At 39.2% G+C, this 16,944-nt stretch overlaps 1 protein-coding gene across 3 annotated transcripts in view; it reads left to right on the forward strand.

The window, feature by feature from the left end:
* The window catches only part of LOC126183825 (protein lap1), a 180,142-nt gene that overhangs the window by 61,338 nt on the left and 101,860 nt on the right, over positions 1-16,944 (forward strand). For all 3 annotated transcript variants that reach the window (XM_049926079.1, XM_049926080.1, XM_049926081.1), the window contains 3 exons: positions 177-326; positions 6,355-6,490; positions 11,575-11,864. In XM_049926079.1, coding sequence (XP_049782036.1) covers positions 183-326; positions 6,355-6,490; positions 11,575-11,864 — 570 coding nt within the window. In that variant the 5' untranslated portion in view covers positions 177-182. The remainder of the gene's footprint in view (positions 1-176; positions 327-6,354; positions 6,491-11,574; positions 11,865-16,944) is intronic.

Genomic DNA, 16,944 nt, shown 5'->3' on the forward strand with positions numbered 1-16,944 from the left:
AGCGCTCGTATCACTTTCCAGTGTGGTGGCTGTCTATTTAAATTGTGTGTTTAAATTGTCTACTTATCCTCATTTCCGTTTCTCTTTTGACCTACCTTTGAGCCCCATCCATCACCTTTTTATATTAATGCTTTGTAGTGTGCAAATATGTATGTATATACCTTTTCGCTCTACAGTGAACAATGCCCAGCTGGTTCAACTGCTGTAGGCAGCAAGAGGAAGAAGTTAGACGGTTGGATTTCCAGCACTGTGTACTAAATGATGTTCCAGCACAGGTGTTTGCATTTGAAAGGACATTGGAGGAGCTGTATTTGGATTCTAATAGGGTAAGTACAATTTGCAGGGCAAGTCTAAGGAGAAATGAGGGAATTTAGTCAATTTTGGAAATAATGTCTCAAGAATAAATTATGAATTGAGAGAAGTAATGACAGAATTAGTATGTCTGTTGGCAAACCACTCACACAGATACAATCTACTACAAGTTATTGCAGTGCATACGTTGGCTACTTGGTGATGCGTGCAATTAGTTATAGATGTATGCTAGATGTTATTAGGTGATTTGGGTGTCCCCACACCCACCTTTTCATGTTGCTTAGGCCCAAACATTACATAGACCAAGGCAGACTGTTGATTTAATTCCTGCAACAGAGCCAAAATTACATAAATTTGACCTCCTCCTAGCCCATAGGACTACCATAGCCACTGACCGAGTGAGGTGGCGCAGTGGTTAGCACACTGGACTCACATTTGGGAGGATGATGGTTCAATCCCCATCCGACCATCCTGATTTAGGTTTTCCCTGATTTCCCTAAATTGCTCCAGGTAATGCTGGGATGGTTCCTTTGAAAGGGCACAGCCGACTTCCTTCCCCGTCCTTCCCTAATCCGATGAGGCCGATGAGCTCGCTGTTTGGTCTCTTACCCGAAACATCCCAACCCAACTACCGTAGCCACTATGGGCCACATTACCCAAACTGACCATACACAACACAAGAAAGGATGAATAGTGTAATGCCCAAAATATACATTTTCAGATAAGAGAGTGTGCCTAAAACCCAAAGGAAATTATTAATCATACAAGAAATTTTTTTCTGTCTCTTCATCAGTTAATACAAATGACTCAGACACAATAGATGGGGGACAGCAATATGGAGACCAGTACAAAATGTTCCAATACCAAATCACTACCTTACCCCCTCTGACTATGATGACAACAATTAGAAATTTTAAAGAAATATGAAGTGGCTTAATAACTCAGGATATTTTACCTTCAAAAAATGAAACTGACCTGACAACACCAAAAGTTATCTTGAGTACCTGAGATTCTTCAAACAGCTTTCAGAATGCTCTCTCAGAAAAATAGCCACGAACAAAAGCATGAGATTTTTATAAACTGAAGGCTTTCATGACCAGTTATCTGTTAAATCTTTTGGGTTGTATGGCCATGTTCCAAGAAACTTTTTTTGGTCCCTGAATATTTCGTCCATAGCTGCACTGGACGTTTATGGAGGTGCCTCTGGCGATGGTGAGTCTTGCCAACACAGTATTTATGTCATCAACTCGTCAGTTGGCAAGACAGCATCATGAAGATCACATACAATGATGTCCAGCGCAGCTCTGCATGAAACATCAGGGACTGAAGTTCTTTTAACCACATCCATACAAAGCTGGAAGACTCACTAACTATGAGATATTCACTTCCTTTTCACTTTCTTGAAGAGAGAGAAAATCTGTGAACTACATCCAGTGAAGCCATTAAAAGTAGTTACCAAGGGAGTTCTTACAGACAAGTCTCCTGAAGTAATACAGAAATGTCTTGTGGCTTCAGAGAATACAGGGGCAGCTAAGTGTTTTTACAATCTACACAGTTGACTCCATCTTTAAGTGATAGTGAATCCTGTAGAACCACTAAAGGCGTAACACAGTGTCATAATTGCCAGCTATGTTTCCTCAAAGCCAAGAACTGAAACTTTCACTCCAAATGTGTCAAATAAGGACAGGACCATAAATCAATTGACTGAAGATCAAGCAAGCTTATTCTAGTTGCAAAGTCCATCACAAAACAAAGTACACAAAATGTCCAACATACTTAGAAGTTCTTTATAAGTACAAGGAAAGAAGAAATAAACCATTTACAAATCACGACAGGATGGGCTAATATCGCAAGCTCGTGCAGTTTCATCTGACCGGAAGCAGTTTCCTGTGCTGCCTAAGAGAGACTCATTGCTTCTAGATTTTACACTCTCTGCCGCAACCAACCAATCTGCTGCAGCTCTATCACAGTAATGTCAGCATTCTGTAAGCAACGAACAAAGGTTTCTTCAGAGAAATCACATCTTCACAGACAAACAATGATTCATATTTCTGTGCTACCTACAAGCGTAGTGCCTGATGTTCAATAAATTGTAGGCATAATTTCCAAATGCAATATTCCAAAAGTTCTCTCTACTATTCTGGAAACATCAGCCCAACTCCAACAAACCACTAACCTCTTCATTTAAATTACCATCTTTTTTACTGCAGCCCAAAACTTCCTCAGTGGTACAGACAAATAGACCAATACCTACAATGAACTCTTAATGTCAATGACATTCTTAACCAACGCTTAGAAGTTGAGAAATTCCTTGATACTCAATACTCATCATGTGTGCACTGATCTCATAAATGAAACTCATCTTCACACCAACCAGAGATTGTATTAGAAACTATGTTGCCTATGACAAAAAAAAAAAAAAAAACAGGGTAGCCCATGGAGAAGTACCAGCATCAAACCTCATAACAACAGAAGCAACAGCATGTGAGATGTGTGTTAAAGATAAACAAATTATCCTGCTTGCTGCTGCTTATAATTCTGCAACAGGGCTACAGCTTCTAAATAATGACCTAGAGGCATTCACTAACTCTGGAAGGACCATTATAGATAAAACTGTAGCTCTAAACATGTCTGGCACTGCAGAGCAACAAGTAGAAAATGCAAAATTCTTCATATTTCCATTAAAGACTCTAGAAATACTACAATCATTGCACAAAATGTTTCCAATAACTTTTAGAATAACCATTTACTTTAACCCTACTTCTGGACATTTTCTCACTTACAATATCCTGTGCCTAAACTGAGCTATCAGTTACAAATGATACAGAATTTGAGCACAATCGTGTTATTCTTACTCTGGGGGGGGGGGGGGGGGGGAGGGGGGCAAAACCCTTCTCACCACAATGTTGGCCGAACAGTAAAGCTCTACTACACCAACTGAGAGAGATTAAACACCTGTGTTTCAAACAAGACACAATCAGCCTCTGAATTAACTACAAAGGCAAACATTGATCAAGCAATTCAAACCTTTACCATTATCATGATGCAGAGCAGTGTTGTAATCACCTCAACAATGATCCAACATTCCAGCTGAAAAAAGACATTAGAGGCAGTGCTGGCAAAACTCCCCAGATACAGTGGACCAACAAAGAATGAATAAATTATGCAGACACATTAGAAATCACCTTCAACAGTCATGAGACTTACAACTTTTTGAAGAGGAACAACATCCTGGGACATTTTGGCAAATCAGAAAAGCTAGGAAGCAGCAAGAATACAAAAAATCTTCATAGATGAAAAGGGGCAGTTTATAACTTGCAGAATAGCCTGAAGCTGTTGCTGATTTCCTTTCACTCCATCTCCCTCCCTCCCCTCAGTAACAATGCAGAAAGTGACAATCATGAGGACACTACCATCAGAAAAGTTTCAAGAGCTTTTAGTGTTCATATATCATATCATTTCTGCAATTTAAGCCAAACACTGTAGGCATGTCAAAGCCTTGGGTAACAATAAGGCCCCAGGAACTGACAATAACAACCCATTAAAACTGAAGCATCTACCTCCAAACAGTGTTGTTTTTCTCACCAACATCTACACTTCATATCTTCTTCAACTTTACTTCTCTAACTCTTGTAAACTATCTTGATTTATAATGTCACTGAAACCAGGAAAGGAGCAGCTATTTCCACACAATTGTAGACTTGTTTCTCTGTTAAACTATTTTGGTAAAATATTCAAATAATTATTCTAAAATTTCTGCAAGAATTGATAAATTCCAGACAAATCATCTTCCTACATAGCTGGGATCCTGTGAAAAGCACAGCTCTATTCATCCAGCAATGAGATTCCTGTAATACATCATCACAGCCTCTTAAATAAAAAAAAAATAAAAAAAAAAACACTTGTGCTTTATTCTTGGATATTGAAGGGGAAAAGAAAACATTTGATTAAATTTGTCACAGTTGACTAATTTTCAAATTGCCTCAGAACTATTGCCTATCACATTTATTCAAAATTCTCTCTTAATTTCTTTTAAATGGGTAGTTTTAAGTACCCATTCAAAAATCAAATACTTAGCCAAGACAAATGAAGCTGACATACCTTAAGGTTCATTTACAGGCCCAACCCTGTATACTATCTATACTGGTGACAGATCACAACAACGAAGAGGTTGGAGATGACACAATTACTTACAGAGGCAGCTTGAATCTCAAATACTTTGCCTGCAACTTGCAACAACATCTGGAACAAAACCACAGTATGTATCAGTAAAACACAAGCAATTATCTTTACTATTAAAAGAATAAATCAAGGGCATTGGAGTTGTTACAGATGGAAGTGTTCTACCAGTGTTAAATTCCTAAACCTCAGTAATGACTCTGAACTTTCATTAAAAATGCATCAAATAAAGTTAATGCACTTAATATTAGTAATATACTGAGAATTATTACTAAATTTCATCTTGTTATGACTAACACATGTCTGATATTGCAGACACCAATTTGAAGAATGTGGAAGTCATACAGAATAAGTTTTTACATGTCACTACTGATGCTGCCTATTATCTACCTAACACAATATACAGGAATCCACATCCTTAAAATTCGTGAAATCATCCACTAAGCCCAAAAAGTTTCCAATCAAAGATACGAATTTCCTAAAGTGATTCTTACTTGCCAAATCAGCAGATTGCCTTTAAATCCTACAGAAACACAGTAAAATAACACTTATCATGAAATACGACCTCATTTTTGTAACCTCTCCAGCTCAGCCATGCTGTCCTGTTCCAATAATCTTAGTGGGTCTTGAACCTGTCATATTGTTCCGTTGATTGGTCGTGAGTCTCTTTAGGACATATAGGATACATCTCAATAGTAAGGGCTAATTGGCTGAAAAAAAGGTCATATTATGAAGTCCATACTCATAATGTTTGTTCATTTTTCTTCTTAGTCACTGTCACCCTTGATGCAGTGTTGACACCATAGGATAAACTTTTTTAAACTTGTTGCATGGAACTCTGCTGTCTATGGTTTCAGACAGCCAAGAATTGCACTTTTCAGGACTTAAAGGTGGTGATCATTGTGTGCAAGATTAGTGATATGGGGTAGGAAGAGGTAAGTGGATTTGAACTGTTCCCACAGGAAATTTTGACTAATCTGAAAAGTATGGACACAGTGTATAACTGTACATTGTCATGAATGAATCTTAACAGTTCCATTCCTCTGCTTTCTGTATTGCCATATCTGAATAGCCCATTTTGGTTTTGAAGATATTTGTCACAACAGTTTACATGTTGTTGGTGTTATGATATCCACCACAAACACAATGCTTGGTCTTGAAACAATGATATTTTGTTGCTTTTCACTTTTACATGTAGCTCTAGTTGCTTTCCACATGGTTTGAGCTGCAGCCCCAGCACAATAGTGTAGTGTAGTGTAGAGAGAGAGAGAGAGAGAGAGAGAGAGAGAGAGAGAGAGAGAGAGAGAGAGAGAGAGAGTGTGTGTTATAGCTCTGAAGAAGGCTTCAGAGGAGGATTCTTCCTAAAGCCTATCAGTGAATCAGTGACAACTGTTTCAGGAGTTATTGCTTTTACTCCGTAAATTATCAAATTAAAGAAAGCGGGTAGTATGAGGTTTTATTTATTAAATTGTGATAGGTCATTTGTGCATGACTGCAGTTTTATTGCTGACAGAGAAGAGATATTTTGAGACAGGAGGGGGGGAATTACCATGCAATGTTGTTGTTGCTGGTGGGAACTGAACTGTATGCACTGCTGAAAATTTTATGGTGCAGTTCTGTTCCAGTCCCATACTGCTATCCAAGTCTGTGATATTGATGGAGAGCCTTGACAGGTATATATTTCTTTCAGAGGGATTGGGAAATTGTTCAAGAATGATAGCCTATACAACATATTTACGGAAAAAGTTCAGCAGAAATGCTATCAGCTTGTGAATTTTGCCTTATATTTGCTGGCCATTGATTACTCCACCTTAAAAATTTCTGAGACTGTTTGTCATCATATTTCTCATTGTCTCCTTACAGATTTGTGACCTTCCGAGACCATTGTTTCATTGCCATGGGTTGAAAGTGTTATCCCTCAGTGACAATGAAGTACAAGGATTACCACCTGCAATAGCTTCCCTAATTAACCTTCAGTACCTGGACATCAGCAGAAATGGTAAGTATAGTATTTAATATTGCTTAGTAATAGAAAAAACTGGGCAATTACAAATAGGACTCGCTCTCTTAGGTTCTGTACAAACTTAATGTATATTTGTGTTTGAAGAAAAGTTGGTGTTTAATGTTGTTACCAAAATTCTCGAGAAGTATGTGATTGATTTACTTAAGATTTTTGCACAATACTCTAATAAATGTTTGGATGGACATAGGCTACAATTTGTTATAATATATGGCATACAAATATATATATAAAATGTACAAACACAAGTTGATATTTAATATTGTTGCCAAAAATCTCAAAAAGTTCTTGACTGATTTACTTCAGAGTTTTAAATGGAAAGAAAATGCTGTACTGTAATAATGTGCAGTTCCGTTTCTATGACAGCAGGACATTTAAACCATTAGTCAAATTGTTTCTCCACATACAGTGTGACTGAGCGAGGTGGCGCAGTGGTTAGACACTGGACTCGCATTCGGGAGGACGACGGTTCAATCCCGCGTCCGGCCATCCTGATTTAGGTTTTCCGTGCTTTCCCTAAATTGCTCCAGGCAAATGCCGGGATGGTTCCTTTGAAAGGGCGCAGCCAATTTCCTTCCCCATCCTTCCCTAATCTGATGAGACCGATGACCTCGCTGTCTGGTCTCCTTCCCCAAAACAACCCAATCCACATACAGTGTGAAAGGTACATGTTTTGACGGGTGATAGCATTAGTGATTCTGAACAAAAAACTTGATGTGGATATATGCCCTATTCCAAATGTTTTCCAAAATACATCACATTTTATGTACATTTCTATTTATTTTCTGTATTATTCATTGTCATTGTTTACAATGTACCACAGTAATATAGAGGCAGTTGAGAAGAACATTTTGATACGGGACGCTTGTGGTCTATCAAGTCAGAAAACTACCTCAAACTGACCGACAAAAAGTACCTAAGCTACAGCGCAAGCGCTTCACATGAGATTTTCAATATTCTCGCGATCTCTCCACGCAAACTGGTAGTCTAGACAAAAAATAAACAGGAAATTTTTTGGAGCAAATTTAATTTAGTTTAATTGTGTACTGAGACACGTTTTCGTTGGAGTGTGTGGTTTTTGAGTTACTAAAGAAAAACATACAGAAGTGATATTAAACATGTTCTATCTCGGAAACCATTCGTGATAGGGCATATGTCCATTTGAAGTTTTTTGTTCAGAATCACTAACGCTATCGCAATTCAAAGCGTGTACCTTTCCTCCTGACTCACCTTATATATTCTTCATCCTTATGCAGTATTATGAGAAGGAAAGTTGCTACTCGCCATGTAGTGGAGATGCTGAGTTGCAGATAGGCACAACAAAAAGACTCACAATTAAAGCTTTCGGCCAATGGCCTTTGTTAACAATACACACACACACACACACACACACACACACACACACACACACACGCAATGCCCCCCCCCCCCCCCTCCTCTCTCTCTCTCTCTCTCTCTCTCTCTCTCTCTCTCTCTCTCTCCCTCTCCCTCTCTCAAGCAACTTTTCTAATCAACAGGGGCTCATAACTTTTAAGGTATGCATTTTAGAGCACATGTTGTTTTGGTCTATACTACCGCTTCCCAAAATATGGAAAGCAAAGAGTTTGCAGTAGAAGAGATTTGTTTCACAGTATTGAAGATCCAGAATTGGTCATAGGTCTTAAGGTATGCGTGTTAGAGCCCATGTTTACTTGACTTTTTTGTTTCGAATGATCGTTCCTGTCATATCTCTGAATATTGACAATCAGTTCTGAAACACACTGTATATAATTTTAAACAAAAATTGTATTAACAGCTGTATGCTGTTTTGTTTTCTTCATTGCTGTTGGTTTCAACAGAAAACATGAAAGTTGTATGTATGACTTTTTGCCTTATGATTAGAATACTACTACAGTTGTATGTATGACTTATTGCCTTATGATTAGAATACTACTACAGAATCTGTGTCATGTGAAAATTTGTAATCCTACCCATTTGTAGGTTAAAACTGTGTGGAATACTGTTATTTGAATCTGCTATCCTCGGAGATCCAGAGTAGATCTCTTGCACCCCATATACCAATCATCCCAACTGATTTACCCATTTATTTTAAGCAACTTCTGTGCCAACTCAAATTTTCATTGACTATTACAATTAACAAGGCTTAAGGTCAGCAAGAGGGGGGAAGCATAGATGTACAGAGACAGGTGGGGGGGGGGGGGAGGAAATGGACTTACAGAGGGGGCAGGAGGAGATGACCAGAGAGAGGAGGAAAGAGGAGTCGAGAGAATGGGAGGTGGAGGTGATGGACTGAGGGGGGGGGGGGGGTATCAGGAGATCAGGATGCAAGGACATACACCCAATTCCCATGCAGCTTTAGGAATTGCGAAGCATTCTTGAACCCACAAATTATGTATATAGACAATTAATAGTAATTTTCTGTGGCTCAGTGGCCTGCTGCAGATCCTTCTATTGGACACCAACTCAGTGACTTGTGTGTCCTTAACTGACCCCAGTTACCTAAATGGGGAAAGGGGGACCTATTGTTTAAAGTGGAATCTGAACCACATGTTGTTTCTGGCAACTACTCACATCATAATGAGGTGAAGGGTAGGTTAAAATGAAGACAGAAAAATCTGTCATCCGACCGAGATTTGGTCCCTCAACCTCTCAGTTTCCAGGCACACACTTCACCACTAGATAATCAGGCTTGACGTGTATATATTTGATTGGCACATAGGTTCATAGCATTTTTCTTTTGCATGGTGGTACTCCAGTTGCTGTGGGTTTATTTATCAATTGTTATTTTCAGAATGAGATTTTCACTGTGCAGCAGAGTGTGCGCTGATATGAAACTTCCAGGCAGATTAAAACTGTGTGCCGGACCGAGACTCGAACTCGGGACCTTTGCCTTTTGCACGCAAGTGGTCTAACATGTGAGCTACCCAGGTATGACTCACGCCCCATCCTCGCAGCTCACAGTTTGAATCTGGCAGTAAGTTTCATATCAGCGCACACTCCACTGCAGAGTGAAAATTTCATTCTGGAAACATCCCCCAAGCTTGGCTAAGCCATGTCTCCGCAATATCTTTTCTTTCAGGAGTGCTAGTTCTGCAAGGTTTGCAGGAGAGCTTATGTAAAGTTTGGAAGGTAGGAGTCGAGGTACTGGCAGAAGTGAAGCTGTGAGGACGGGGCGTGAGTCTTGCTTGGGTAGCTCAGATGTTAGAGCACTTGCCCGCGAAAGGCAAAGGTCCCAAGTTCGAGTCTCGGCCTGGCACACAGTTTTAATCTGCCAGGAAGTTTCAATTGTTATTTTGTATTTGTAGTTAGCTGTTGTTATTTGAGTTTACATATTGTCATATGGAGATAGTGAGCAGAGCTGTGCACACTAGAAAATGGAGTGCCAAGTGGAGAAATCAATACATTTCTGACATATTCTTCTGCTCGAGTTCAATAGAGGGGCGACAGCAGTGGAGACAGCCAGAAACATTTACATCTTGTATGGGGGAGAATGCCATGGGACAGAGCATGACAATAAAATAGTTTTCTTGTTTTAAGAAGGATCGTTTTGACATTAGTGACTCTCCACTTGCAGGAAGACCTTCAGGTTTGATGAATATTGTTTAAATGGATTAGTCCACAATGATCCATGTCAGTGTTCTCGAGAACTGGCAGATGTAAGTAAGTGTGATCTTACCACTGCTATGCAACTGTTACACACATTGGGTAAGGTCCAAAAGTTGGGCATATGGATACCATGCACTCTAAGCCAAAATCACAAAAATCAGCATCTCTGCTTGATTGTCGTCGATTGGCTTGTGAATGTGACCATTCCCATCCTGTATCATTACTGAAGATGAGAAATGATGTCTTTATGCTAACATAAGGAAAAGAAAGGAATGGTTGAACCCAAACAAAATGACAACTTCCCACAAAAAGACCCTCGTGCATCCACAGAAGATAATGTTATTCATCTGATGGAACAGCGACGATGTGGTGTGCTATGAATTGCTTGCCCAAGGTGTAACCATCACTGCTGACATTTATTCTCAACAACTGAGACATCTTGCAGACACAGTCGAAGAACAGTGACCAGGAAGACAACTTGAAGTGATGCTACTCCACAATAACACCCACCTGCATTCTGCTGCACTGACAAAAACCACTACACAGGAGTCTGATTGGGAAGTCATTCCACACCCACGTTATTCACCTGTTCTTGCACCCTCAGATATTTCAACTTTTTCATTCTAATCAAACAACCTTCAAGGAACTTCCTTTCCAAATGAAAATGTGCTCTGAACGTGGCTCGATGAGTTCTTTGCCTCAAAACCACATGGTTCCTACGGTCGCGGAATTGAAAAGTTACCCTAACATTGGCAGACTGTTGTAAATAGTGAAGGAGAATCTCTGTTATGTGTATCTGTTGTGTTTATTAAACTTACAGAATGATGCTACGAACTCGTGCACCAACTTATTAAACTTACAGAATGATGCTACGAACTCGTGCACCAACCCAGCAGATAGCTCATCTATAGGTTTTGATGAATGATTTTGAGAGTTTCAAAATATGTGACATACATGGCCATATCTTTTGATTGCATTGACTTAGAAGCATAATTTTTTTACACAACCAAGGAACTGTAGACCTTATATCCAACACAAATTTCAACTTGAGACCTCCATACACATTTGTGAGAAAAAGGTCTCTTAACTATAAAATTGACAGACAGACGGACGGACAGACAACAAAGTGATCCTATAAGGGTTGTGTTTGTACCAGTTGAGGTACAGAACCTTAAAAATATGGTCAATATCGTCTGTAAGCTGCTTACGACTATAAATGCTTTTCATCACATTTGTATTTAACTGAAGTGACTCTTTTGTTTCTTTCTCACATTTGTTGTTGCCTGCAATATACAGTTATTACTAAATGAAGATTTTCCCTATAAAACTTCCCGTAATCCTACGTTCGTAATTGACACTGGACAACAAGTTCATTGCTGTTTCATAGAAGTTGCAAAACATATCAGTGTCCTCAAACTACAGAAATTAATAACTGATTTATTGTCTCTCTTTTTCAGCTCTTGGAGATATTCCAGATAACATAAAGGGATGCAAACATCTCAAGTATGTTGATGTTAGTGTCAATCCTCTAGAAAAGTTACCAGAAGGCTTCACACAGCTTATTGCACTAGAAGAATTGTACCTGAATGATACATATCTTGAGTATCTGCCAGCCAATTTTGGGCGCTTAATGAGACTGAGGATATTAGAATTGAGAGAAAACAATCTGAATACCCTTCCAAAATCAATTGTTCGTTTAAGATTCTTACAGAGACTGGACTTAGGTCAGAATGATTTTTCAGACGTTGTAAGTATCTTATTTGTATTATTCAATAAGTTTCTACTTCTGGCCTTAGATATTGTTATTTGTGGAGTTTTTTTTTCATTAAATGAAAATGTTTTACTTGCTTTCTAACCTATATGGTTATGTATAGAATTTCATCTTTGTTATAAAATGGAACTTATTTGAGTATTCAAATCACTTATAATTTTCAGACTTATGTGCAGTATGATTTACAAGACATACATAAAATCCAAACTGATTACTGGTGCTGAGCATGATTATCATGAAGGAATGGAAGAAGACAGAGGACCAGGAAAGGAGAATTAGAGTATGGAAACTGAAGGAAAAGGGAGTCAAAGAAGAGTATCAGGAGATTATAAGGGAGGAGGATGAACCAAAAACAGGAGAAAAAGAATGGGGACAATTTAAAAGTGTTGTGGTAGAAGCTGCAGTAGCTGTATGTGGAAGGAGACACCATGGTGGAATGAGAGAGTCAAGGAGGTAGTGGGAAGGAAGAACAAGGCTTGTAGACTGTGGTTGTGAGAAAGGACTGAATTAGCAAGAGAGCAGTATAAGGAAAAGAACAAAGAGGCAAATAAGACAGTGGCTAAGGAGAGAAGAAATTGGTTGGAAGAATGGACAATGATGATGAAGGTAAATAGCAGAGGAAATAATAAGTACTATATGGAACGGTCAAAAGTAAGAAGTAACCAAGAGAGGATGGAACAATGATAGATAGAAATGGGAATGAGGTTAATAACAAAGAGAGAATGAAGACAATGTGGAAGTAGTACTTTGAGCATTTACTAAATCCAGATGAACTTTGAGGTGAGAATAATAGACTAAATAAGGTGGTAGAAGAAGTAAACTTTTCCGGGGGGGGGGGGGGGGGGTTGTAGAGTGTAATGACCTGACATGGAAAAAAGTGGAAATAACACTGGACACAAGATGAAAGGCGGAAGGGCACCAGGTATGGACTATGGACGAAGTAAGAGTCAAAATAGTGAAGGCAATAGGGGAGGTTGGGAAACAGTGGCTGTATTGTGTGATGAGAAGAATAATGAAGAAGACTGTAAGAGGATACTGATTGCCTCCATATTCAAGAAAGGGAGTAGGAAGGATTGTAGAAACTACAGGATAGTCACACTGATACCACACTGTGCCAAGGTGTATGAAAAGATCCTGGTGAGCAGAATCTGATACAGGATCAAGAACAAATTGAGAGAGGAACAGTGTGACTTCAGACCTAGGAGGTCAACTGTTGACTACATATCTGCAGTTTAACAGCTCCAGGAGCCCCACTATGAATTTGGCAAAGACTTCATGATGGCCTTGCTCAATATAAAAAAAGGCATTTGAGTGTGTATGTAGAAGAAAGATCTGGGGAGCACTAGAAAAGAAAGGAGTGGAAAAAGAGACAACAAGAAGTGTGGATGAGATGTACTGTGGAAGTCTGAGTTGGGTGAAAGTGAGAATTGAAAGGACGGATTGGTTCCAGCAAACAAGTGGTGTGAAATAGGGCAGTGCATTGTCACCTCAAGATGGCTTAAAAGCTGAAGAAGACAAGATGAAAGCAGTGGTGTTCACGGATGACTTGATGATATGGGGAAACATGGAGGAGGAGCTTCTGTAACAGCTGGATGTTCGGGAAGAAACTGTGAGGCAGTGTGGGATGAAATTTAATGTAAGGAAATATGAGATCCTGGTTACAACTAGAAAGTATGATAGACCAACTAGCTGAATTGAAGAAGATGGAAAGTGTCAAGTACTTGAGAAGTGTGATAGAGGAAAATGGAAGAAATGAGAAAGAGATCAGTAAATGTGGCAGGCAGGCAGAAGCATTTCTGTAAAGTATTAGGAGCCTGTTTAGAAACAAAGAAAAACCACAATAAAGAAAAGTATATAAAAGTTACTACATCCCAATATTGATTTATGCATCTGAAATATGGGTAATGGAGAAAAGAGTAAGCATGTGAAATGAAGTTCCTCAAAAGTAGGAAAGGGGTAATGAGGAGAGATACGAGGAGGAACGAAAGGGTAAGGGAAATAGTGAAAGAGAATAGGAACACTTGCAGAGCAGGACTAAAACATCTAGGCTAAGATGGTATGGGCAGTTAAAGAGAATGGAGAACAAGAGGATTCCAAAGAAGATACCTGAAATGGAGATATGAAGGAAACAACCAAGAGGAAGACCAAGGGATAGTGGCTGAAAGGTGTGGAGGAGTGTGCTGAAAAAGAGAGACAAGGACTGGACCAGAGTGAACACAGAAAGACGCTCAGAAAACGGGACTAGATGGCGAGGCTTATGGACCAAGCCTGGGGCTGGAAACTGTTCAAGATTATGATAACATAAAATCTATGAAGATTGCAAATGAAAGTGCAAACAACTTCAACTTTTGAGATTAACTGACTTCTAAATTTTCTAGCAAGTCCGTGAAATTCTCTCATTATATGATAGGCAATTACATAAGATATATTTTGCGTTAAAGCTTCAGAAGAGGCTCATGCGTCCATATCCTACAATTTGGTTCATTGTTAGTAATTAAAAACTTCTGTTAGGCAAGAATAAATAAAATTACCATCTTCAGATGACTGAATGTGTTAAGTTTCATCTTTCTTTTTTTTCTTTTTGGGGGGGGGGGGGGTATTGATATAAAGGAGGAGTTAAATTTGACAATGTTTTCTTCCCCTTCACTTTTGATGGTTAAGCAGTAGGCCATTGAATTTAAACTTCATCATGCATCCATTGAAGATGATGAGCCCACAAACGTCCAAAAACTCTCACAAACAAGTTTGTAGCAAAAATTCACATTGCCACACTCAGTGATTTTGATTGAAGGTACACAAACCTAATAACATTGCAGAGTCCTCAACAGACCATATCCAGAATGATTTAACTTTTAAGTTCTGGGTATATTAAAACTTCCTGTTTAATGTGTGCTTTGTCTGTTAACTGTAGGCTTAAAAGTCATCACCACCACCATCAACCATTGTTGTTGTTGTGGTCTTCAGTCCTGAGACTGGTTTGATACAGCTCTCCATGCTACTCTATCCTGTGCAAGCTTCTTCATCTCCCAGTACCTACTGCAGCCTACATCCTTCTGAATCTGCTTAGTGTATTCATCTCTTGGTCTCCCTCTACGATTTTTACCCTCCACGCAGCCCTCCAACACTAAATTGGTGATCCCTCGATGTCTCAGAACATGTCCTACCAACCGATCCCTTCTTCTAGTCAAGTTGTGCCACAAGCTCCTCTTCTCCCCAATTCTATTCAATACCTCCTCATTAGTTATGTGATCTACCCATCTAATCTTCAGCATTCTTCTGTAGCACCACATTTCGAAAGCTTCTATTCTCTTCTTGTCCAAACTATTTATCGTCCATGTTTCACTTCCATACATGGCTACACTCCATACAAATACTTTCATAAATGACTTCCTGACACTTAAATCTATACTTGATGTTAACAAATTTCTCTTCTTCAGAAACGCTTTCCTTGCCATTGCCAGTCTACCTTTTATATCCTCTCTACTTCGACCATCATCAATTATTTTGCTCCCCAAATAGCAAAACTCCTTTACTACTTTAAGTGTCTCATTTCCTAATCTAATTCCCTCAGCATCACCCAACTTAATTCGACTACATTCCATTATCCTCGTTTTGCTTTTGTTGTTGTTCATCTTATATCCTCCTTTCAAGACACTGTCCATTCCGTTCAACTGCTCTTCCAAGTCCTTTGCTGTCTCTGACAGAATTACAATGTCATCGGCAAACCCCAAAGTTTTTATTTCTTCCCCATGGATTTTAATACCTACTCCAAACTTTTCTTTTGTTTCCTTTATTACTTGCTCAATATACAGATTGAATAACATCGGGGATAGGCTACAACCCTGTCTCACTCCCTTCCCAACCACTGCTTCCCTTTCATACCCCTCGACTCTTATAACTGCCATCTGGTTTCTGTACAAATTGTAAATAGCCTTTCGCTCCCTGTATTTTACCCCTGCCACCTTTAGAATTTGAAAGAGAGTATTCCATTCAACATTGTCAAAAGCTTTCTCCAAGTTTACAAATGCTAGAAACGTAGATTTGCCTTTCCTTAATCTTTTTTCTAAGATAAGTCGTAAGGTCAGTATTGCCTCACGTGTTCCAACATTTCTACGGAATCCAAACTGATCTCCCCCGAGGTCGGCTTCTATCAGTTTTTCCATTCGTCTGTAAAGAATTCGCGTTAGTATTTTGCAGCTGTGACTTATTAAACTGATAGTTCGGTAATTTTCACATCTGTCAGCACCTGATTTCCTTGGGATTGGAATTATTATATTCTTCTTGAAGTCTGAAGGTATTTCGCCTGTCTCATACATCTTCCTCACCAGATGGTATAGTTTTGTCAGGGCTGGCTCTCCCAAGGCTGTCAGTAATTCTAATGGAATGTTGTCTACTCCGGGGGCCTTGTTTCGACTCAGGTCTTTCAGTGCTCTGTCAAACTCTTTATGCAGTATCATATCTCCCATTTCATCTTCATCTACCTCCTCTTCCATTTCCATAATATTGTCCTTAAGTACATCACCCTTGTATAGACCCTCTATATACTCCTTCCACCTTTCTGCTTTCCCTTCTTTGCTTAGAACTGGGTTTCCATCAAAGCTCTTGATATTCATGCTAGTGGTTCTCCTTTTCCAAAGGTCTCTCTAATTTTCCTGTAAGCAGTATCTATCTTACCCCTAGTGAGATAAGCCTCTACATCCTTACATTTGTCCTCTAGCCATCCCTGCTTAGCCATTTTGCACTTCCTTTCGATCTCATTTTTGAGACGTTTGTATTCCTTTTTGCCTGCTTCATTTACTGCATTTTTATATTTTCTCCTTTCATCAATTAAATTCAATATTTCTTCTGTTACCCAAGGATTTCTACTAGCCCTCGTCTTTTTACCTATTTGATCCTCTACTGCCTTCACTATTTCATCCCCCAAAGCTACCCATTCTTCTTCTACTGTATTTCTTTCCCCCAGTCCTGTCAGTTGTTCCCTTAGGCTCTTCATGAAACTCTGTACAACCTCTGGTTCTTTCAGTTTATCCAGGTCCCATCTCCTTAAATTCCCACC

This window comes from Schistocerca cancellata, chromosome 4, assembly GCF_023864275.1.
Source record: "Schistocerca cancellata isolate TAMUIC-IGC-003103 chromosome 4, iqSchCanc2.1, whole genome shotgun sequence".
In the NCBI taxonomy this organism is placed as follows: domain Eukaryota; kingdom Metazoa; phylum Arthropoda; class Insecta; order Orthoptera; family Acrididae; genus Schistocerca; species Schistocerca cancellata.